Below are 23,634 nucleotides of genomic sequence, written 5' to 3' on the forward strand. Positions count from 1 at the left end.
AACAGCTCGTTTCAAAGGCCAACATATTGCAAGAACAGCAGTAACCAGACATTTCATTTTCATACCATAATTTGTTGCTAATCCAGAAAGTTTCATTATTCCGCAGCTCACGTGCCACGCGCCCATGCCATTCCTTCACCCAAAGGCGACAACGGTTGACAAAGGCTACAGTTCGTAAAGCTGCAAGGCGCACTTTATTCCGGTACAAAGCTATCATGCGTAAATTTTTCCCGCTATAAAGTTCGGCTGTCAGACGCAGCTGGTCTGCCAGTAGCTAGCGCAACAAAAATTCATCCTTATACAGGGGTCTAGACATAAAACGTCCACCAGGTAAAATTTGACGCCACTGAACCGCCGTGCGCGGCCGCAGCTCAAAATTTACCTCCGAGCCCCCCGTTAAAATCCCCGGTGCCTCAACTGGAAGAACCCACCCATCACCAGAGGCCGCGCCACCGCGCTGTTCCGAGCCCGCTAACCGCGACGGTTAAAAACGCGTACGGCGTCGTCGCGTTCCCTCCCCATTTCATCCTTCCTTGTCCCCCTCCTCGCCATCCTCCCCTCCCTCCCTCCTTTTACCCCGCAAGCCCGCATCGCCTCGCCGTCTCCTCCCGGTCGCGCTGAAACCTTCTCGGCTCTCGCCGCGCCACCGCCGCGGTCGATCCGACCCGGCCGCAGTTCGGGGGACCCCGCCGCCGCCGCATCCTCCGAGGGCCGTAGGCGGAGTCGGAGTCGTGGTCGTCGTCTTCGGCGGCGGGAATTTGATGCGCCACGGAGCGGGCGCGAGGACCTGGCTGAGTTGAATACGGCGGCGAGGGGACGACGCGATGCCGGGGGTGCCGTCCGCATCGGGATCGGGGATCTGGTCGCGGCGGCGGGACGAGATCACGTTCGATCGCCTCCAAAAGGTACCGTCGCGTGCGCGCTGCTTCGGTCGTAGGCTGGGTTCGATCCGGGTGATGGGGAATCGGGGGTTGGTCGGTGCTCGTGCCCGACGCGTAGTTTCTGGGACGGAGCTGGGTGCCCTGCCTCCATCTGGCTTGATTGGTTGCTCTCAGCTTGTGTGCCGCCAAAAGCTTCATGGAGATGGTGCTTTGGGGATTCGATTTAAGGGAATTGCTTGCAGGGGTGGAATTATTTTTATGATCTCGAGGGTTCATTTGCGCGGTAAATTCTGGTGGAGGAGTTCAATCGGGTTACGCTTGCTACTTCTGATATAAGCATACGTCTTATTGACTTTTTTAGCAGTTCGTTTGTACTGTTTTTGCATTAATGATGCAGTGCATTACTCAAGAGATGGTGATTGGACAGTATAGCTGCACTTTTGGTTTCGTACATGAACGTGAGGGAATAAAATGCTAGGCTGGGGTTCTCATTCTGCTCTGTGTTGTTTTGATTTTGTGACTGCTTGTTTCGATAGATAGAGGCACTTTATTTGAGATTCAATGAGAAAGTTAGCATACTGGTTTGATGTCCGTCCTGATGTTCAGTTTGAGTGGCCTGTAAAGCTCTGCTCTGTCAATGATACCTAATATGTAAAATGATGGTTCCAAATAAAAAAACAAATGAGTGTTCAGTATTAGGAAATGAAACTGTAGGCTAAAAAAGGAATGCATAATTCAAAAACTTTCATCAAATAGCTATGAAACAAAATCATCAGGTTGAGACTAGTCTGTGTCATTTCAACGAAATCATCAAGTCTTTGCTCTTTAAATCTTAGCACATCCTATTGTTTTCTTCCATTGTAGCAGGTATAGCTGCAAGTCAAATCATATTGGATAGCACTGGTGTTTGTACTCAAATAATTAAACTTGCTTTCTTTTATTCACGTTGGAATTGTCACATTTTTTGTAGTCTTCGTCCAGGTTTGAGCTATGTTCTTTGTGATGAACTTGCATTTGACTTACAACTGCCTTGTTGCACCATTACCTTGATTTGAGTTTGTAAATGTTATGTAGTATTTCTCTTGGTTAGGATCGTGATTGATCGTTATTCTGACGTAAGCTATGTGCCTGTGTGTCAAGCTGTTTCCGTCATTGATCATATTCAACTGGATATTATTCTCCAGTAACTTTAAAACCAGGTTGGAAAGAAACCAGAATGCCTATTTGAGTAGTGTTATGCTTATTTGAAGTTATAGAGACTTGCGTGATAGCTTTATTGCCAAAAAGGAAGCTGATTACTTTAGGCTGTGAATTGATTTTTCTTTTCCAGTTCTGGAATGATTTGCCTCCTCAAGCACGGCAGGAGCTCCTCAAATTGGATAAGCAAACTCTCATTGAACAAGCTCGCAAGAATTTCTACTGCTCAAGGTGCAATGGGCTGCTTCTGGAAAGTTTCTCACAGATAGTTATATATGGGAAGTCACTGCAGCAAGAAGCATCAGATATTAGTCAACTTAGGACAACTACTGAGTCAAGGATTACGCAAGGGGAACAAGATGGGGCTCAGGACCCATCAGTTCATCCTTGGGGAGGTCTTTCAACCACAAAGGATGGTGTCCTTACACTTCTGGACTGCTTTATAAAAGCGAAATCACTACGGGTACTTCAGAATGTAAGTGCGAACAATGCTGCATAAACTTGGGTTTCTTTTTTTTTCTATTGTGTTCTTATTGGTGACTATATGATTGATACATATTTTCTATTTTTGTATATCTACCCTTTGTGTCACTTTATGTGAAGTAATTAGTAAATCACGATCATGGTGTTTACTCTGAAGTTTGAGTTCTAGGTCAGAGCAGGTTTGTTTCACCCTCTAGTAGCCTAATGTCTTTGGCATTTGAATTTGATCAGGTCTTTGATAATGCACGAGCAAGGGAGAGGGAACGGGAAATGCTTTATCCTGATGCCTGTGGTGCAGGTGGTAGAGGATGGATTAGCCAAGGGATGGTTAACTATAGGGGGCATGGAACAAGAGAAATGTGTGCTCTGCACACTGCCCACCTGTCATGTGATACTCTGGTGGATTTCTGGTCAGCACTAGGTGAAGAAACTAGATCATCTCTTCTGCGGATGAAGGAGGAAGATTTCATTGAAAAACTTATGTACAGGTGAGCATAGGCATTCGAATCATGACAAAATGAACTAAATTAACTAGTGAGTTGATAACAAACTGAAGGCTTGCGTCCACCAAATGAAAGATTTCTACAGACGTAACCTTACTAGTACTCACAAGCTGCTCTGAGTCGCACTGGAGAATAACAGGAAGTTGAAATATGAATTCTTCGAGAATCGTTACTAATGTATGAATAATAGTATATGTATTACATATAGGATAAGAACCTGATGATTTTACGATATTACCGATTGATTCTATCTTGTTCTGTTGGATGTTGGAGTAACTTTTTCTTGCTAATCTGCTATCTGCTGGGATTTCTCTATCAACAGCCTATAGGTCAAGTTATGTTTAACAGTTTGGAGGAAATTTGTGAACAGGTTTGATAGCAAGAGATTTTGCCGAGAGTGCCGAAGGAATGTTATTCGTGAATTTAAGGAGCTGAAGGAACTGAAGCGCATGCGAAGGGAACCTCACTGCACCAGTTGGTTCTGTGTTACAGATACTGCTTTTCAATGTGAGGTCAGGCTGCCTTCCCAAAACCCACTTCACCAACATAACTTTCATTTGGTTGTTTGGTACCTTTAGTACATTTCCTATGTGAGTCAAACCTGGCTTCTCCGATTTTCAGGTATTTGAGGATGCGGTCATAGTCGATTGGCGCCAATGCTTATCAGAGCCAGATGGATCTTACCACCACTTTGAGTGGGCTATTGGGACAGATGAAGGAGAATCTGATATCTTTGGCTTTGAAGATGTTGGAATGAATGCACAAGTCCACAGAAATGGAATTAATCTTGATCAGTTTGAGGACTACTTCATAACTCTGCGAGCTTGGAGACTTGACGGCCACTACACAGAGCTGTGTGTTAAAGCACATGCATTGAAGGGTCAATCATGCGTCCACCACAGGCTTGTGGTGGGTGATGGCTTTGTGACAATGACAAAGGGTGAAAGTATTAGAAATTTCTTTGAGCACGCTGAAGAGGCCGAGGAAGAGGATGTACGTCACTTGCCATTTGTTAACTGAGATAGACATAAATAGGGCATTTGTTATTTGTGTTAAAAGATATGATTCTGATCAATGAAAAAATGAGCAGGAAGATGATGCCATGGATAGGGATGGAAATGATTTTGATGGTGATGGCTCCCATCCTCAGAAGCATGCCAAGAGCCCTGAACTGGCAAGAGAATTTCTTTTGGATGCTGCTGCTGTGATATTCAAAGAACAGGTATTGACCAAAAAAAGTCACTAGAATAATTGAATACTTGATGTAATGATTTCAACAACAAAGAAAGGAAAATGACCTTTCCTTTAATTCCTGAACCTCAGCTCACAATTAAGATGTATATTAAACCTCACATCCTCCAGTTGAACCAGTTCATTAATATATGTTATCCTCTGAATGTGACTGCTAAAAGAGTATTCTAACTTATCAGTTTCTATGCTTCCTGTGTGAGGGCTGCTAGCTGTGCATGCCATCTGATTTAGTGATGTTTAAATACCTATTAATTGTTTTTCTGTTGAATAGCATATTTTTTCTAGCACCATTTCTTTATCTAAGGTTCACCAATGGAAGGTTTTCTCTGTGATTATTACCTTGGATTGTTTCTGTATATTATTTTTCTAAATCTAATCATCTTACAGTAAGACTGATTGCCACTTTACTACCTATCAAGGATTCAAAGTTAATGTAGTTTCTAATATCTGCATCGTGTGGCTTTCAGACATGGACTTTTTCGTGTGTAATGCTATAAGTACTTACTATAGTGTACAGCATCTAATCAGGATCTGTTCAGGTTTCTTAGAAAATTTGAGCATTTATACTCCAAGTTCTTCAAGTATTAAGTATAATTATGAATTTCATTGCAGGTTGAGAAGGCCTTCAGAGAAGGTACAGCGCAGCAGAATGCACATAGTGTTTTTGTGTCTCTTGCATTAAAACTTTTGGAAGAGAGACTTCATATAGCATGCAAAGAAATTATTACTTTGGAAAAACAGGTACTTATTATACCTCTAGATAAAATATAGAAAATGTTGACTAGCTCATATCTGTGAACATCAACTGTGGATGCTCTTGTTGCAGAACAAACTTCTTGAGGAAGAGGAAAAAGAGAAGCGTGAAGAACAAGAGCGCAGGATGAAGAGGAGAACAAGAGAGAGAGAAAAGAAGCTAAGGAGAAAAGAAAGACTGAAAGAAAAGGAAAACAAAGGGAAAAGACTAGTTGAACTGAAGTCACCAGATGATGTTTCATCCTTAGCTCTAAGCAACTTATCAACATCTACCAATGATGATTCGACAAATACTCTTGACTCAAGAGATTCAGCTACTGAAGAGGAAGATAATGCTGAAGTTGTGAATCCACGCTCTTGTGACAGCCATATAGATCAATCCTCGTGTATGGAAATTAATGGACAAGACAGCGTCCGGTGCAATGCCATGGCAGAATTTTCACTAATGGACAGCAGTGATCTTTGCACATCAGAGCAATCCAAATCTTCGAAACGAAGTCCAAGGTTGAGAGAGGATTTTCCTCAAGATCAGTCCTGTTGGTATGATGACTGCCAAGATGAATATGGAAGAATTGGTGATTTACAGTGGCAATCGAGGGAAAGAGCAAGAAGTAGTGATCAAAGCTGCAACGCGGTATCCACTACAAATAACAGAACAAGAGATAGGCATGCATACAATTCTTGCAGCTGTGGCCATCAGGAAGACTACGGAGTTGTGAATAACTGTTTCTTGTCTACAGCTAGATCTGGTAGGGAGATGAAGATGGCAAGGAAATCAGGAGTTGATAAACCTAGGGTGCAGTACCGCAGATGCTATCCGTTGGATAACTTTATAGTTTCGAAAGCAACCCGTATTGCAAGTACACAAAAAAATGCTATTCTTAAGCAAGTATGGGAACCAATGGATGCTCGAAAGACGACTAATTTAGACAACACGGATAATGTTGCATGTTCAATTGACAATGTCGATCCACTAGAATCTGTGGATTGTGATACCAGTGGATGTCAAAAGCTTGCTGCAAGATGTGAATCACAGCCTCTGGCTTCTGAAAGTTCCAGTGATGTTTGTAAATCTGATCAGCAGTGTGGAACCACTGAGAGAAGTCAAGCTGCTGCTTGTGATGGTACTCTTACGGTGAATAAACAAAACTGTTACCCTGGAAATGATGAAGGCTCCAGGCATGATGAAGAGCTGATGATGAACTCTGCTGGTTCTGATGGCTCCTCTTCATGTATGAGCGAGGGGGATAGGGAAAGCAGCTCCAGCAGCATGACCTCTTTGAGCGCTCAAAATCCGGAATCATCTTCATCTGAGTCAGAGGAATCCCCAGACAGAACAAAGAGCACCGTAGGTACTCCATCGTCAAGAACAGCGTCACGGTCCTTGCTCGAGGCATGTGCAGGAAACGGTTTTAGAGAATACCAACCAAAAGCCACACGTCTGGCTCACAATGACAGACTTGGATTCAACACATCCCCTTTCCAGGATCAGCTGCTGCGTCAACAAAGCATGCATGTATCTCCATATTCGCCAGCAACGATGGGGCTTCACAACCGTTCTTGGGCTGCTCAAACAAATGGAAACTTCCATTATGCCAGACCTACCCACTTATATTCTAGTCCGCTTGTGTTTGGAGCACCTGGTAACCATTTTGTTGATTATCCGGTCCAGTACAGCAGTGTAAATCCTTACCTGGCTCCTGCCTTCAGTCATATGCCTCCAGAGCCTATCCACACGACTCCAGCCAGCTTCAGAGCCATGCCTCTGTCAACACCATTTCGAAATGGACCTCAGCATATTGCTGGTCATGCTCATAGAGAAATGAATCTAGAAAGGCACCCTGCAAAGTTGACGACGCTTTCAGGCAAGGATCTCCTGGAAGACAAGAACAGGTCGGGCCTAAAGGATCTCCCAGAAGACAAGAACAAATCACAGGATGCGGATGCGTCCTTCTCTCTGTTCCAGTTCAACCTGCCAATAGCTTCGCCTGTAACACCATCATCTAAAGATGATAAGAATGGAGAGTTGACCGCAAGGACGCCATTGCTTCAGGTTCAAGCTCAGCTTTGCTCGAGGGAGCAGGCAGATGTGAAGGAGTATAATCTGTTCTCCTCGAAAGATAATGGTATATTTTCGTGCTCGAAAGATAATGATATATTTTCGTTTATGTAGATAAAGAAAAACTGTGACAGACCTGCTACCCATGTTTTTCAGCTGCACTTCGTGAATGATTTGTATTCTCCGAATGAAATAAACGATGTTCAGATTTTCTTTGTTTCTGTCTGTATGTTCGTCTTGTTCTTATGAAAAGCTAGCGAATGGGGCGATCTATCTGCCTCTTGATTTCCAGTACGGAATGCCTAGATTTGTATTGCTCGACTCATGATTTGTATCTGTGTCCTGCTAACTTGACAACGCATTAGCTGGGAACTGCTCATATCCATTGTACGGCTTTATTTAGAAGAACCGCGCTAAACTCTGAGTGATTTGTATAACCGTATTGTCCGAACTGAATAAAAATACGTGGATGGAAATCTTATGAATGGGGGTGTACCGCTGCCTTGATCTTGATTTTTATTCAGTGTTGTATTTCTCAGGAGGAAAACCATGAACCAAAGGTATTCTACACAGTCCTCTCAGAAAAAAGAACTATTCATATGTGCCCTGAACTATATGGGCCGAGATTGAGGGCCCATTTATACAGACCTCGGTCCGAGGATTTTCTTCACCTGGTCTCCAGCCCAACCCACCTACCCTCGGCGCAATCGACCGCGTTCTTCACTTTTTGTGTCAGGACAACATCCAGCCATCCAAGGCATCCAGCCGTCCTCACTCTGGCGAAGTGGCGATCAACGCCACCGCGCACGCCTCGCCTCGCCTGCCGCCTCCTACTCCGGCGAGGGCGGGCGAGCTGCTTGCTCCGACCGCTTCTAGGTCAGTCTCCTCCTCCTCTTACTCTCTTTCCTCCGCACTCCCACTACTGCTCCTCCTAACCTAGGGTTCCGCCGCCGCCGCCTGCCCGCCTCTCTCCCAGCCCCAGGCCCTTCGTAGCCGACGAGAGAAGACCTAGGCGCGGCGTCTGGGGACTCGAGGGATCGAAATCATCTCGGCCGCATTGGTGAATGGTGAGGGCTTTCCGGCCAAGAGTTCAGGAACCTGGTAGCCAGGTCCAGGTGAACTTTACCTCTAAAGTTCCTGAAACAAATTTCAGTCTTAAATTATTGCAAGAAGTCCCCCCCCCCCCCCCCCCCCCCCCCCCCCCCCCCCCCCCCGGCCCTGGATGAAATTCAAACAAATGTGTTTAGGTTTCCACATCTACATTTAGAGCTTGTTCTGTGAGAGGGCTATAATAGCAATTGATCAAATGGAAGATTTACTGATTGGTGATAATTCACGTTGATACTGTTCATCAGGGTGCTCTCTTTGTATTGATGTGTCACGATTCTTGCAGCTCATCACGTTGACGAAACCAATTTGGTTCTCCCGGCAAGGTTGATGGTGCGATTTGGTAACATTGCCTACGACTTACCACGGCACATTGTCCGTAAGACCCTCGTAAACCTCCAAGGAAAGCCATGTCCAGACCCTGTGTGCACAGTGGCAGAATACACTGCTCGCCACCCAGTGGTTGTGCCAGTGCCAAGTGAGGGTGTCCGGCTGGTTGGTGAGAAGCTCGGGAGGTGCTTCTCCACGACCAGCGAGCCAGGTATGAAGCTCATCTCGTCTCTCACCACAGCGCTAAAAGAGTTCCACGATTCTGACATCTGTGTGTCCGGCTTTGATGAGTCCAACATGGTGGTAGCCGAAGACACCAAAGAGTTGCTGTTCATTCCTACTGAATCTGACAAGATTGAGCCACCACGGAATCTCGGCCCTGGTGAGTATATGATTCCTGGGCAGTTGGTGTTCCCTGAACCTGGGAAGCTCAAGTTCAGAGACGTGATGTTTCAGCAGAGCACTCCTGGTGGTATCCGAGCTAACTACTTGGATGCTCACGCCTTCATCACCAAGAACCTCCTTCAGCCAGGGATACCTGTCCCTGATGACATCAAGCACCAGCTGAAGCTCATGAAGTCTCCTGAGTCGGCAACCATGGGCCCCCTCATCTCCAGGCACGCGTCTGTGGTGCCATGGGGACTTCGGCGAGGGCTTGTCATGTCCTACATCCCATACATCCGTCACGTGCTGCCACATGTTGACCCTGCTGCTGAGGCGACGGTTCTCAGTGAGATGCCGTACCTTGATGATTGGATTGAGAGAGCAAAGAACAACAAGCTCCTAGAGCTCTTCTTCAACCACCGCCGAGACAAGTATCGTGCAGATGCAACTGGTTTGCTCGATTTCTTCTACGATATCTCAATCAATAAGATGGAGTGGTGCTGGTCTCGCTGTTTCAAACCTGATGGTGGGTATCCACCTGGTGAATCTGGGTACAAGCCTGATGAGACTGAGATTGTGACGACGGTGACATACCCTGAGTTAATGCCCAAGATCCAGGAGTCACTCTGGAAGACGAACCACCTGCAGAAGGCACGATAATCATGAGTGTTGCTTGGGTTATTATGTTCTAACGCAACTCCATATATATGAGCTTTATGACATTTGAGTTAGCTTGGAATCCTTCTTTTGTTGGGGTTGAGGTGTGCTAGACTTGAAAAGATGCGGGTTATGAATTATTCACATTGTCCCAAAATGTGAATTATGAATCTGAATTCAGATGCCCCATTTATGTTGCCTTTATGTTTCAGACCAGCATTGTGCAATGTCAAATTGCTAATGATCAAACTTCTGCAAGCACTCTTGCATGTGATAGATAGGATCATCTATGTGAATGTGGTATGTTTGGCGATAATGCAGAAGCATGACACGTGAATCAAATGATGTGCTTCCATAATTTGACTTGTTCAGCTTCAGGCCATGGCTTCCTGCAGAGCAAGCGTTGGCGTCCTGACCAAGAGAGCAGGCATCTCATCACATCCTGCCTTCCTTTGGTTGCCAAGGCAAACTCACTGCTAGCTCCTTAAGCAGACGAGGGACTGATTGCAAACCGAGAAAGAAAGGGTACTGATAGTGCATATGACATATGTAACTAACAGATATCAACATTTCACAAAAAAAAATAGGTGAAATGCACAGGTCTGCCCATTATCAAAACAGACAGAAAACAATTTGGTCTTACCTGAATATCCGCAAGGAAGATGGGCTTCAGCAACAGGTCTGATTTTTTTACCAGGATATACCCGATTAGCATCTTGGAGCAGCAGCTCAAATTCCAGAACATTCTTCCTCTTGATTCAGAGCAATATCTATACGAAGTACACAACTAGCAGCACCGTTCGTGCTCCATCAGTAAGAGCAACCGAGAGCTTAGGGGGTGTTTGGATCCTGGAGCTAAAGTTTAGTCCGTGTCATATCAGATATTCGGATGCTCATTAGGAGAACTAAATATAAGCTAATTACAAAACTAATTGCAGAACTCCTAGGCTAAATCGCGAGACGAATCTATTAAACCTAATTAATCCATCATTAGCGAATGTTTACTGTAGCACCATATTGTCAAATCATGGACTAATTAGGCTTAATAGATTCGTCTCGCGATTTAGCCTAGGGGTTGTGAAATTGATTTTGTAATTAGTCTATGTTTAATACTCCTAATTAGTGTCCAAACATTCGATGTGATAGGGGTTAAAATTTAGCCCGGAGATCCAAACACCACCTTAGCTGCCTCGCAAGGACGGACGATTTGAATTCAATGCATCTGTTGCCATTCCAGCCCGGCTCAGCCCTGCTCCCCTCCTCATGCTGGTCCATGTATCATGATAGAAAGTGAACCTTGAGAAACGGACACGGGAGAGAAAAATCGGGCAGAACGGCAAACAATGCATCAAACAATCAACAGAAACAGCAAAGCCAAGACCCGTCAGAATAATAAGGCTACTTTCAATAGAGCCCTTCCACTACAGAAGCAATGCAACATAGCAGCTCTAGTAGTAGCTGCCTCATTGGCAGGACGCAAGCTGACCCCAACAGGCAAATAGATCAGTTCTACATCAGCATACATACGGCCATGTAGACAGATAAATTCTACATTCTCATTGACTTTGTTGAAAAATCAGAGTCATTACAAGTCTCAACTTGAAACCGAAGCAACAGAAAACTGACGTTTTTTATTAAAAGAAAAATAATGTTTTGGCACGTACAATGGAAGCCAAGGGTCCAAGGAACAAGTAACGGGAGGTAACTAAACATTCTGAATAAACTGGCCATGGTCACATCTCCTGCTCCAGAACAAACGGGAATCGTGGATCATTCCCACTCTTTTTTATGGCATCCAGCAAACCATCTCAACTTTCCCACGCAGCATTACTCAATTATCTGATGCCTTCATTCTTCTCTCCTCGTTTCTCTGCAACAAAGACCCAAATTACATATATAACAAAGACCAACTATCCCAATCTCTTAGAACTGCCAAAACTCTCTCCTGTAGAGCAATCAGCAGACTTGTATGAGTATTTTAAAATTTTGAACTCACATACAAGAAAAAATAGAGAGATGGATAATAAGTTACCTATACAAATTCAGCAACTAGTTTAGCCTTTTCTCTTATTATGTCACTGTGGAATTCGTGAAAATTTAGCATCGCATGTCGCATGAGGCAATACAGCCTGGAATTTACAGTGGTATGCCAAATCTCTGCGGTACAGAATATTACACAGTACCTCTACTCTATCAATGAAATAGGCACTGTCTCATGCCCATTCGTTAAAAAAAAGAAGAATATTACACAGTAACACGGGTCCTGTAAGCTTTTTCTCGAATATGGGATCCTGTAAGCTTCATCAACAAGGGCAAGTCCATGGTTGTCAAAGCATTGGCAAGGATCTCAATAATCTGAAAAGACAAGCATCAGTCATAATGAATTATGGGGTGTTTGTTTCTTTAGTCCCTCCTAAAATTTCTGTCACATCGAATGTTTAGATACTAATTAGGAGTATTAAATATAGACTAATTACGAAACCAATTGCACAGATGGAGACTAATTCACGAGACGAATCTATTAAGCCTAATTAGTTCATGATTTGACAATGTGATGCTACAGTAAAAATGTGCTAATGATGGATTAATTAGGCTTAATAGATTCGTCTCGTGAATTAGCCTCCATCTGTGTAATTAGTTTTATAATTAGCTTATATTTAGTCCTCCTAATTAGTCTCCGAATATTCGATGTGACATAAATTTTAGGAGGTCCTAGAGATCCAAACACCTCCAGTGAACATATTCCAGGCCACACAAAGAGTTACCAATTGAAAAGATAATAAGCATTACCTCACCCACTGAATCTGCATTATCTAGTGCAAATTTCACAGCCTCCTTCATTTGATTCTTCTCCAACCTCAATGCTTTCATCATTCCTTTAAATTTGTCACACTGAAAATGAATCCACAAAGCTAATTAGAATTGCATGACTTAAGTTGGCCGATTCGTAGTGTTTAGTAGAATTAGGCGATTACTAGGCATCAGATAGATTTCCCTTTATTTGCTCAATCGACGATTAAACCTACAAATTCATCTTCCCTCTTTGTGCTTGTGGGAACAATTGCGCACAGAAATGCAAACAAATTCAACAAAGAGAACCCTCACATACCTCTCCATCCGTCGAAGACGCCGACGGCCTCCCGTTCTCCGGTGCTGCGCAGCTACCCGGATTTCTCGACCTCGTCGCCGTCAGGCTCCTTCTACAGTACAGCTCCGGCGTACCGGCGGCATGGGTGAGTGGCCGCGCCGACTCGCCGCAATTTCAGACGCTCGGCTGCTCGCCCGGCTCGGAAGCTCCGATAAATCCGGCGTGCCTCCTCCACCCCATTGCTGCGGGATACAGGGGAGTGGACGGGATGGGGCTTTGCGCCCCCGGCCGCGGCGGCAGGTGGCGGCGGCGGAAGGCCGACCCAAACCAGGGGGTCGCATGAAAATATTCGGATCGCGATTAATAATCGTGATCCAAAATAGGGGCAAATTGTAAAGTAACGGGGCCTTTTTGAAAATATTTGGATCGCAATTATTCATCTCGATCCAAATTAGGGGTCTATTTGTAAATATTAGGGGGCTATTTACAATTATTTGGATCGCGGCTACAGATCGGGATCGGGGCATTCTGCAATTGTTCAGCGCCGGCGACATCCTCGTGTGAAGGATATGACGATCTCGCAGAAGAGTTCATCGTCATCCCGTCCCGTCTCCCGTCTTCGTCCACGAGCCCGATCGGCGAGCCCCTCTAATTCTATCCGCATAAAGAGTTGCGGAAGAGATCCGGAAACCCTAATCCCCAACCCGAGAGCCGCGCCAAGCAGTACCCTCGCCGGCGGCCGCCGCCGCCATGTTCTCCGAGCGGGGAACGTTCATCCGCCCCACCTCCTTCAACCCGCCCGTCCTACCACCCCCCGACACCGCCGCCTCCGTGCGGCGCCCCGGTTCTCCCGCCTGGGTCATGCTCGACAAGGTCGCGTACATCGGCGACCGGAAGAACGGGACGTTCGCTCAGGCCATCACGCGCACGGGCCAAGCCGTCGGCGTCTCCCCCTGTGGCTCACCGACCCGCCGGCCATCTCCCACCTGTGCTTCCACCTCTCGGACCTGAAGGTGACCGACGTCATGGACGAGCCTGTCGTTCTCTGCTTGGGTAAGGACACCGCCATCATCCGCGTCGTCTACAACCTCGGCTTCAGGCCCGCAGAGTCCGTGCACGACATGGGGATGTCCGACTGCGACTACTTAGTTTACAGAGCCCACACCGAGCCCCCATCGCTCGATGTGCTGCCAAATCCAAAATCTCGTGTGTTCCATCCCTCCAAGACTGGTTTCTTTCCCTGCGGCGACGACGGTGCAGACTTTTTGATAGCTGTTCTTCGTCCTAAAGGCGTTCACCTGGAGTATGATCTCCACATTTTCTCCTCCCAGACGAACGCATGGACAACGAGGCTGGCGCTGTTGGAGCCACCGTATCCTGGGTTCAAGGATGTCTACCTGGTGCACGAAAACAAAAAGAGTGATCACTCTTGAAGGAGGCTTACTGGGCTGGGTCGATCTCTGGCGGATCATCTCTGGCGTGGTATTCTGCTGTGCAGCGTTCTTGACACCGATCCTGTCGTGCGTTACATCCGATTTCCCAAGCCGATGGATGGTAACATGTGCCTGTACCGCCAGTACCTACAAAAGTGAGTTTCCTCAAACTGCACGGCCATTTCGGGATGTCACCTTCAGCGACGGCTTCATCAAGCTGATCGAGGTGGAGCATCGAAGGAGACTGGTTGCTACTGTAAGACCTGCGATGCTCGACTCTGTGTTGGAGATAGAAAACGGAATGGGTGCCTGCACCACAGGATCCTACACGCCTTATGGTTGGACTACTGTCACATGGAACAGAAAACTCTCCTCGGATCGTTGGAGGCAGGACTGCACGGCCTATATCAGCACCAGCTCAATATTGCCCCACCTGAGGCACAACCACTCTGAAGGTTCAGTACTGGAAAACCTGGAGATGGCTGGCCCTCTCTGGACTACTCTGCATGGCGGCTGGGGAGAAGAAGGGTGCTGCTGCAAGGGCGCAGCAGCAAGGGAGCGGAAGGGCGATGCGTCGCGGGGGGAGAAGAATGGTGCTGCGGCGTCAGCGGCACTGCACGGCAAGGGCGCAGTAGCGGCGGAAGGAGCTGCTCCCCCTCAATCCGTCTTCCTTCACCGACGTGAGCCATGTCCTCACCGGCGCCCCCACCTCCATGGGGTTTCTTTCCACCAACGATTGCAAGTAGCTGGAGCCAAGGCATTGGTGGTAGCCCGATGTCTCATCCACGGATGCATTCTCAATCTTTGGATCCGACAACATGGTAAAAATTCATTCCCAATTTCTCTGAGTTTGCTATGAGAATGTATTGATTGGAGGAGGATAAGTTCAGAATACTCCCTTTGCAGCACTTTGCAGTTTAGAATTTTCGTATTGATTGGTGTCAATATATTGAGTACCAACAAATAGGATAAGTTCAGACTTTGTAGTGTAGAATTTTCAGATACTCTACCTGAGAAGATTACTGGGGAGCAATCTGTACATGGTGTGTTTCTGTCATTTAATCCTATATCCAAATGTGAGCAAAAGAAATTGACATACATGCTATGCTTTGCCATCACAAGAAGATATGTAAATATCATTAGTTATTTGTAATAAATCATGTTTCTTATTATGTAATGTACACTATACTGCAGGGATAATGATCCAACACCATCTGGTGGCTTCACCCATCACAGGAAGACACAACAATCCTGCGTTCATCACCGGTTAATGATAAGTGTATTAATGTCGACAGTGGGGATGACGTTGTTAGGACTGAGAAGCGAATTCTTTGGACACAAGAAGAAGATGTTAGGGTGGTGAGTCTTAGTTCAACAACATTGTTTTTCAGTTACTTTGTTTTTCAATTACAGCAATATAATATTTTCTATACTATTATAGATGAGCTCGTGGTTGCTTAATTCGACGGACTCATCTCAAGGAGCTGATAGGAAGAATGAGCAGTATTGGGGTGATGTTATTGATACTTACAACCAGACTACCCCCAGCAATAGGAAAAGAAATCTGAAGTAAGCCAAGGACAGGTGGCACAAGATTAATAGATGGACTGATCTGTTCCACAATGCTTGGTTAAAGGCTCAAAGAGTTTTCACTAGTGGCTACAATGATCAAATGTGGATTGATAAGGCACATCACTTCTATAAGGTAGACAATGAACTTGGGCCTTTTGTTTTAATGGATGTGTGGTATGCTGTCAAAGATGAGGCAAAGTGGGTAACATACAACGATGGGCTAAAAAGGCAGCACATAAAAGAAAGGGTTCAGACAATGAAGTGGCAGGTAAAATTACAGATGATGTAGATGTTGAGGAGAATGTACAATTCACTAGGCCAATTGGGCAATAACATGCTAAAATTGCCGCAAGGAAAATAAGACCAAGTCCAAGCTTTCTGACGATGATATTGAGGAGCTCCATACACTGGGAAAAATCCAATCTAAAGATCATGCAAACCGGCTGAAGGTATTGGAAGTACAGCAAAAGTTATCATCTGAGAAGATTGAATCAGCAAAGATTGCCCATCTTACAGCAAAGGAGCAAAAGGAGGCAGCAAAAGACCAAAAGGAGGCAAAAATGTATGAAGTTGAAGCTAGGATGTTTGAGACCTATAACCGTCTTTTTGCGCAAGATGTTGGACTAATGTCAGATGAAGAAAAGGCTGATCATGCAGCAACAATGAAGTCTTTGAAGAAGAAATTATTTGCTGAATTTAATTAAGGTATGCTTTAATTACTCTAAAACATCCTGACTAATTTCTAAAACATGATATGTAGCTGTCGTTCTGAAACCTCCTATAGAACATGATTTTGAATTCCCTGTCGTGTTTGCTCTGAGAGTTAAGTGATTGCCGTGAAATTAGAACTGATTGTTTTTTCTGAATGTCCTCTAATAAAGTAGTGATTAAGCTGAAGAGTTCCCATTACTTTATGCTGATTTCTCCTGAGCAGTAACATTATTGGGAGAAAGCATTTTAGTGATTTCAACAAGTCTGCGACACATGATTGTATAATATATACATATGGCTATTCATGTAGACAAGTTTTTGTTAGAACGTAGCATCAGGGTATCCTTATTTGGCTACTGAACATATCAACATCAAGTATAGTTATCTATTTATCTTGAAATTGACATGTGCAAGTTGATTTATTTAGAACAAAGACTGTATATGTGATAGTTTGATCCCTGTCCATGTGTTCAGTTGCAGACTAGTGTCATGTGTTTTATTTCTGCGTTCAGTTCAGTGGTTTGCCATTCAGTCTGTCAGTTAGCTTAGGCTGATTTGGTCAAGTTTGTTAGACTGTTAGCATTGAATTAAGGCCTTACAATTCTAATGCTGTAGTTGCCAAGGTCAAGACTGTGACAAATAATATCAAGTCAAAACTGATTTTGTTGTTTTCCAAGTTTAGTGTTCAGAAGAAATAATATCCTATAAGATCATGTTGCTTATTAGGTAATGCACAACTGTTTTCTGAATTTAATTAAGGTGAGCTGCTGTATATCTGAAATGGTTTTCCTGTATGATTATTAAGCTGCTACTGAACTTCCACTTCTGTTAGGTTTTGCTCTGGATGGCAGCTTCAACTTCCTGGAGATGGCAATTTTGACCTGCTAAATATTTAAGTTTATTTGGTACTGACTACCTATATTTGATCTATCATGCTCTGAACCCATGGTGTAATGCTCTATCTAAATATTTGGACAATCTAAATATTATGTTATCTCAACTTTACTGCTCATTCAGTTTGTCGTGAAAAGCTTGAACATAGGCTTGTTGTGTGAAGAGGTTAAACTTGTGCTTTCTGGAGTGAACAGAGTGAACATGTTAAACTTGTGATTGTCGTGTGAATATGTGCTTGCTGGTGTGAACTGATGCTTGCTGACGCAACAAAATGGCTTAAAAAGATCAAGTTTATACTTCGTCACTTTGATGGCTTAAAAAGATCAAGTTTATACTTCATCACTTTGATTTATATGTCCATGAAGGAATTAAATAGTTTGCAGACAACCTAATAGACGGGTCATTGCATAAGTTGTATGTTTTTTCTGTCTGTGTGTAACATGGGATATGTTTGCAGACAGCACATGTCTAAACAGTTGTACATGCCCTAGTAATCTAATTTACCCTCAATTAATTAGATCCCACTACAGGAGCGCATAATCCGCTTGACCCCGATCATCCCGCATGGGGCAGCACTTGGCTGCCAAATTTGTTTGCATCCACCACCTTGCGCCACCGTTTGCCGCTCATCCATCTGCATGGCGCCAAGAAGAACCGGCAAAGAAGCAAGCAATGCGATGCTACTACAAGCCTATGAGCGATTGTGTAATAGAAGCAGAGTACCTCTGCCTTGATCCGGATTCACATGCTGGTACATATTTGGATAGGGCAAAGGGATGGTACGCTCGTCGGATGAAAACAAGATCTCTTTCTGCGGCAAACGAGGCCGCCACCTCCAATGTGTTCGTTCTCACGTTGACAGAGATGGCCCATGCATTTCTGTCCTTCGAATCTGCCTTGGCCATCAGATAAAACACATCATCTCCGTGCACACTCCATACAGGGCCAGCTATTACCAGGTTTTGCAATGCCAAATTCCCAGTGCCGCGGTTGTCCCTCAGCGCCGCCAGGATTGAGCTTCCACTGAAGTAGGCCTCGCCGTCCCTGCAACGACCCGAACCAGTCTTCCTAGTCCATGTGACGGCAGCCCAACCGTCCACTGCGTAGGACCCTGCTGTGGTGCAGGTGCCCTCCATGGCAGCTCTGTTCCTCTTTCCTTTCGATGGCCTTGCAGGAGGAGTGACCAGTCTCGTCGTTCGTTTTTCTATCTCGATTAGCTTGATGACGCCATTGCTGCAGGTGACATCCCGAACCAACGCCGCAGGCATGTTGCTAGCCAAAAGCCCGGGGATCTTGAGGTAGCGAACGACTGGTTCACTGTCAAGCAAGTTGCGCTGGAGAATGCCGCGCCCGAGATCAACCCAGCCCAGCGTGCCTCCGTCCAGGGTGATCACCTTGTGAGTCCGGTGGAGGGGATGCTTATTGTCCTTGTACCCAGGGGACGGTGGCTCCAGCAGCGCCACCAACTTAGATGTCCAGTCGTTCGTCCTGGACGAGAAGATGTGCAGATCGTACGTAATGCAGTTGGACCCTTAGTCGAGGTTGAAGAACAGCCATCAAGAAGTCCTCGCCGTCGGCGGAGGGCAAGAGTCCGACGATCTCTCTCCGGTCGAAGAAGAGCGGCTTCGGGTTCGGTAGCAGCTGGAGCGACGGCTTCTTCTCGGCGTGGGCTCTGTAGACGAAGTAGTCGAAGTCGTCCATCCCTATACCCTCCATGCTTTCGATCGGCCTGGCGCCGAAGGTGTAGGCGACGCGGATGACGGCGATGTCCTTGGCCGAGCAGACGACGAGGGGCTCGTCCTCAAAGTGGGTCGCCTTCATGCCCGGGCAGTGGATGCACAGGTGGGAGACGGCCGGCGGGTCGGCGACCCAGAAGGACACGCCCACGGTCTGGCCCGTGCGCGTGGTTGCCTCAGCGTACGTCGCGTTCTTGCGATCGGCGACGTACGCCGCCGTGATCGAGCAAGACCGGCCGGGTGGGAGAGCCGGGGCGCCGCGACGAGGAGGTGGCGATGACGTTGGGGGCTGGTAGGACGGGAGGGTTCAGGGAGCCCGGGTCGAGGAAGCATCCCTCGTCGAACATCCGCCGGAACATGGCGTCGGCGAGCTCGGATTTTGAGATCAGGGTTTCCAGACACAGGCCAGTTCGCAACTTACGGGGATACGTGGAGCCCTGGAGGCACGGGCTCGATCAGTTCCGCCTCTTCGACGACGGAACGACACGGGGCACGGTGACATATATTGGAGAATCCGTGGAGGACTTCGTCGCTGATCCTCGCGCAGTCGCTGCAGCCGGTCTCTTTTCCGTTCGCTCAACAGTAGAAACTACAGCCATGGGTCGGATGGTGATATCAAATATAAGTTTTAGCCCATTGCAAATCTGCAAGACAAATGCAAAATGATGGGGAAAAAATGCAGATGGCTCCGAAAAAAATTCATCCGTTCGGAAAATTCCAACACAGGGCACCTTATTTCTACCACATATCGGTCAGCCTCAAGGATTCGTTGGCAACTATGCGAGAAACTGGGCAGGCACGATTCTCTCGTTTTCATTTGCTTCTGTGCTACTGACGCCAAAACCCAAAAGCAAAACGATGGAAAAATCCAAACGGCTCAAACAAGTTCGTTCCATTCCAAAATGCATATACAAGACACTTGTTTTTCATCCCCAAATTGATCAACTTCATGATACTCAAGAAACTGGATGGCAGAATTATCGCATTTTTCCTTTGCCTCATCTCCCACTCCCGTTGTCGTCATGAGGCTTACTAGAAAGGCTAATAGAAACCGAATAACCTAAAGTGCCTAGGCCCCGATTGTTACTATCTAGACCGAAAGCCTCGGCAACAATCCTACTCTTTCTCCAACCGCACATATTATGCTACCCAATTAACGCCACACCTCACCCGAATACCATTGCTCCCAGCAAACTCTCTATCACTATTATTTCTCCAATTCTCCATCAGAAAACACTGAAGATAACAAATCTAAAGTCCCTCCACTCCAGTGCTCGAAGTTTGATCTTAAGAGCATGTACAATACAAGATGCTTAAGCATGAATGGTTCAAGAGATATAACAGTGCTACATCATTAAGCCCCTCCATAGAAGTTAATTGCTCCAATGTAATAATGGATGCTTAAATAAACTTAACTACCATGTTAGCACACCTTAAGCACCAAGAACAAATTAAACATCTTATTACACCTGGTGAAAATAAAGCAAAAAAAAGATTAATTTTGTCGCTATGCACATGCATACTAAGCACCCCCATTGTATGTGCTCTGAATGCAAAACGCTTGGATCAATATCCAGGCTTCAAGATTTGCCTTGGTGATTCGGTAGATCTCAAACAAATTGAACAGGGCACCAAAAATTATAACACGAGCTGGCCAAAGAGATATAATTACTTAAGCCACCCTGAAACTAGCCATCGCAAGCAATCACAATTTGCTTTAAAATATAGAAAATCTTATCCTTGATATTGCAAAACAGCAAGGTACAAGGTAGGCTCATCCACAAAATCTGTTATTGCATACTTGTTCCCTGATGCAGCCTTCTCCAGTGATGATTTACTGGGCAAATCAGATGTTACAACATCAGGATGCTCTCTCCGGTGTTGTTCAAAGTTCTGCCTGCCTTGATCCAAGAACATGACAACTCTTGCACCTAGGCAAAAAAGAAAAACGGTGGCTCAAGCTCTAAACTGAACAGAAATAAAGTATACAACCTGAAACAATGACATGATGCACTCACACAGAAAAACCTCAACTATCATGACAGGGGAAGCTAGAAATTTATTTCATCAGGGTCACGGGGGTCTCTCTTCTAAACGTGATGCAAGCTTATATGTTTTGAAAGAGAGATATTTGCTATTTTTGTAGTGCAATTAGTGTAGATTTAGCAAAAATTCATTGTGATCAACTGACGCCAACAACTACATGGAGCTCCACCCTATTTCATGATTAAGTGTATCCAGAACCAGATACATATCTTGGATTTTAGTTCACAGACTTGATAGTTGTAAAGCAAGGCTTATTAACTTTAAGTGCCTAGTGTAGTCAGGCTGAGTCACTAGAGACTATGTGAGGCAAACTAATATTATATGAGATGATTCAATAACACACTCTAATTGAATTAACAGTGCCTTGAACTTGTAGCCTGAATGAGACCACAGATGCAAAAAATGAATGCCACCTAAATTGGCTCAATACCATGATTTGCCTAAAACAAAACTTGTAGTTGCCATGGGAAAATCAAGATTAAGTGTTATTAGGGGTGAGCGCCATGATATTAACTGCCAGCCCTAACTCAGTTCAAAACTAGCCATAATCAGAACACAGTTGTATATAATCAGAACACAGTTGTCTGCACTGCAAGAGTCAGACATCTAATCGACGAATTGACTCCTTCCCATTCCAATTAAACTAAACCAACACACGAAATTAACCATCCAGATTATTTGTGGAGACTACGTGTACTAGTTGAGAAAACGAAATCCAGAGTCTAATAAGCCTTATCGTACTAACTACCGCAGGCTCATTCCTCAGGAACAACGCAGCTAAGTAAGGATAAGGTGCCATTTAACAGGCCTCACCTTTGGAGCACCTCTTGGTCAGCGACTTGAGCAGTGCCGCGGCAGAGATCCCCATCCCAGGGAAGTAGCACACGAACACGACATCGAAGTCGACGAACCTCTCCGGCACGGCCTCCACCACGCCGCCGCCCTTTCCCCCACCCCCACCCTCGAGGTGGAAGCACCTCACCTCGTCGTGCGCCTCCTTGACCCCCGCCAGCACGTACAGCGACTCGTGCGCGGCCACGAGGAGCTCGCACGGCGAGGACGCGAGCAGCGCGCCCACGAAGGCCGCCGTGGGCGTCACGGCCAGCACCCGCGACGCCGGCGAGAGCGCCCCCGCGGCGAGCGCGCGCTGGAGGTCCGCGCCCGCGGACTCGAGGAAGGACCAGTCTTTCTCCACGACGTCGGCGATGGCGACGCCGTCGGGCACCGCGGCGAGGCGGGGCGCCGCGGTCGCCGGGGGGAGGGTTAGGCCGAGGCAGAGGGGTTTAGGGGGTTTGGGGTTCGGTGGTTGCGATTGGGACTGGCGTTGGGGTCGGATCCTGGGAATTGGGCGGAGGAGAGAGGAGAAGCCAGGGGAAAGGGTGGTGGAGGTGGCGGCCATGGGGGCCGGGTTGTGCGGGGGCGGCCGGAGGATAGGAGTTGGAAGGCGTCCGTGGCAACGTTGCAGACGAGGAAGCGAGAGAGGAGGAGGAAATGCTGCCGCGCCCGTGCGGTGGATTGCAGAGCTTCCACAATAAAATTCATGGGCCGGAGATGGAGTTTCGGGCTTGGTCGCGAAGCAATTTGTTGAGTCGGGCTTTTTGCCGTTTGCCTCGCGCACTTTGCTCTCGGCAGTCGGCCCTGCAGGCTAGAATTCCACACGATTATTTCACATGAATTTTGTATGTAACTCTTATATTCCGGCTACAATCAGATTAGTTCATTTAAAGAAGGAAAAAGTTTATTTTACTCCCCCTCACCTATTCACTTTGTCCGCTTAACCCCCTGAACAAAATTTAGACTCACTTTACTCCCCGAACTATTTCATTTGGTCCAATCTACCCCTAATTAGATTTCTCTTTTTTTTCCTCTATGTATGAGTTGAATTTTAAGTTCAAATTTTGCGAGCAGATACAAAACATGATGCCTATGAAAAAAATTATACTAAGAATTTTTTATGGCTATTTTATTAGGTTAGGAATATTTAATACGAAATTGATCTTAGATATACAAAATGTATGAAAAATAATCATGAAAGATCTCTAAAATATTTTTCCTAACGTAGAGTATAAAGTTCTAAGTCAAGTGACAAAATCTAAAATTAAAACTCAACTTGTACATGAAGAAATAAAAAATAAAAATCTAATTAGGGAGTAGATTGAACCAAATAAAATAGCTCGGAGGAGTAAAGTGAGCTTAAATTTTATTTTGAAGGTTAAGTGGATAAAGTAAATAAAAGGTTAAATGGATAAAGTAAATAGGTGAGGGGAGTAAAATGGATAATTCCATACTGTAGTCAAATGGCAAACGGGAGTTCCAATTTCTTTCTTTCCTGGCCAAGTGGCCATATGTGTGGTGCCAGCGCATGTACGACCATTCCGTGCTGCATTTCATATGGGCGTCATTCAAAAGTCCAAATATCAGGTTTCAAATTTCAAATCGCCAAGCTGACAATCTATAAGGATCACCCGATCTCAACAACCCAGCACAACAGATGGCAAGAATTTTTCTTTTCTTTTCTTTTTGCGTGGACTGATCACTGACGGTGATGG

General features: G+C 45.6%; 3 protein-coding genes and 1 long non-coding RNA gene across 6 annotated transcripts; 3 read left to right on the plus strand and 1 right to left on the minus strand.

Moving 5' to 3' along the window:
* The first annotated feature begins 530 nt into the window (after nt 1-530).
* LOC117837737 (uncharacterized) lies at nt 531-7,348 on the plus strand. Its single transcript, XM_034717489.2, has 8 exons — nt 531-905; nt 2,212-2,553; nt 2,793-3,049; nt 3,435-3,576; nt 3,686-4,057; nt 4,155-4,286; nt 4,928-5,056; nt 5,142-7,348. Exons 1-8 carry the CDS (start codon nt 825-827, stop codon nt 7,239-7,241), a joined length of 3,555 nt encoding a protein of 1,184 aa, XP_034573380.1. The 5' UTR covers nt 531-824; the 3' UTR covers nt 7,242-7,348.
* A 361-nt stretch (nt 7,349-7,709) lies between these two features.
* LOC117837744 (uncharacterized) lies at nt 7,710-9,863 on the plus strand. Of its 3 annotated transcripts, none has more exons than XM_034717502.2 (3): nt 7,710-8,003; nt 8,104-8,236; nt 8,521-9,863. In XM_034717502.2, exon 3 carries the CDS (start codon nt 8,565-8,567, stop codon nt 9,606-9,608), a length of 1,044 nt encoding a protein of 347 aa, XP_034573393.1. In that variant the 5' UTR covers nt 7,710-8,003; nt 8,104-8,236; nt 8,521-8,564; the 3' UTR covers nt 9,609-9,863. The 3 variants fall into 3 exon arrangements, with proteins under 3 accessions (XP_034573393.1, XP_034573391.1, XP_034573392.1); XM_034717500.2 differs by having other exon boundaries at nt 7,715-8,003; nt 8,104-8,242; XM_034717501.2 differs by having other exon boundaries at nt 7,715-8,003; nt 8,104-8,194.
* A 3,391-nt stretch (nt 9,864-13,254) lies between these two features.
* On the plus strand, nt 13,255-17,496 carry LOC117837750 (uncharacterized). The gene is made up of 4 exons (XR_011897188.1): nt 13,255-14,947; nt 15,321-15,485; nt 15,568-16,403; nt 17,242-17,496. It is a non-coding gene; the product is annotated as an uncharacterized lncRNA (long non-coding RNA).
* A 3,194-nt stretch (nt 17,497-20,690) lies between these two features.
* LOC117837753 (uncharacterized) lies at nt 20,691-22,604 on the minus strand. The gene is made up of 2 exons (XM_034717514.2): nt 21,899-22,604; nt 20,691-20,970 (listed from the first exon to the last, which is right to left on the minus strand). The coding sequence occupies exons 1-2, from the start codon at nt 22,482-22,484 to the stop codon at nt 20,774-20,776; spliced, it is 783 nt and encodes a 260-aa protein (XP_034573405.1). The 5' UTR covers nt 22,485-22,604; the 3' UTR covers nt 20,691-20,773.
* Nucleotides 22,605-23,634: the final 1,030 nt, after the last annotated feature.

The sequence above is a fragment of the Setaria viridis genome, chromosome 9, assembly GCF_005286985.2.
Source record: "Setaria viridis chromosome 9, Setaria_viridis_v4.0, whole genome shotgun sequence".
Taxonomy (NCBI): domain Eukaryota; kingdom Viridiplantae; phylum Streptophyta; class Magnoliopsida; order Poales; family Poaceae; genus Setaria; species Setaria viridis.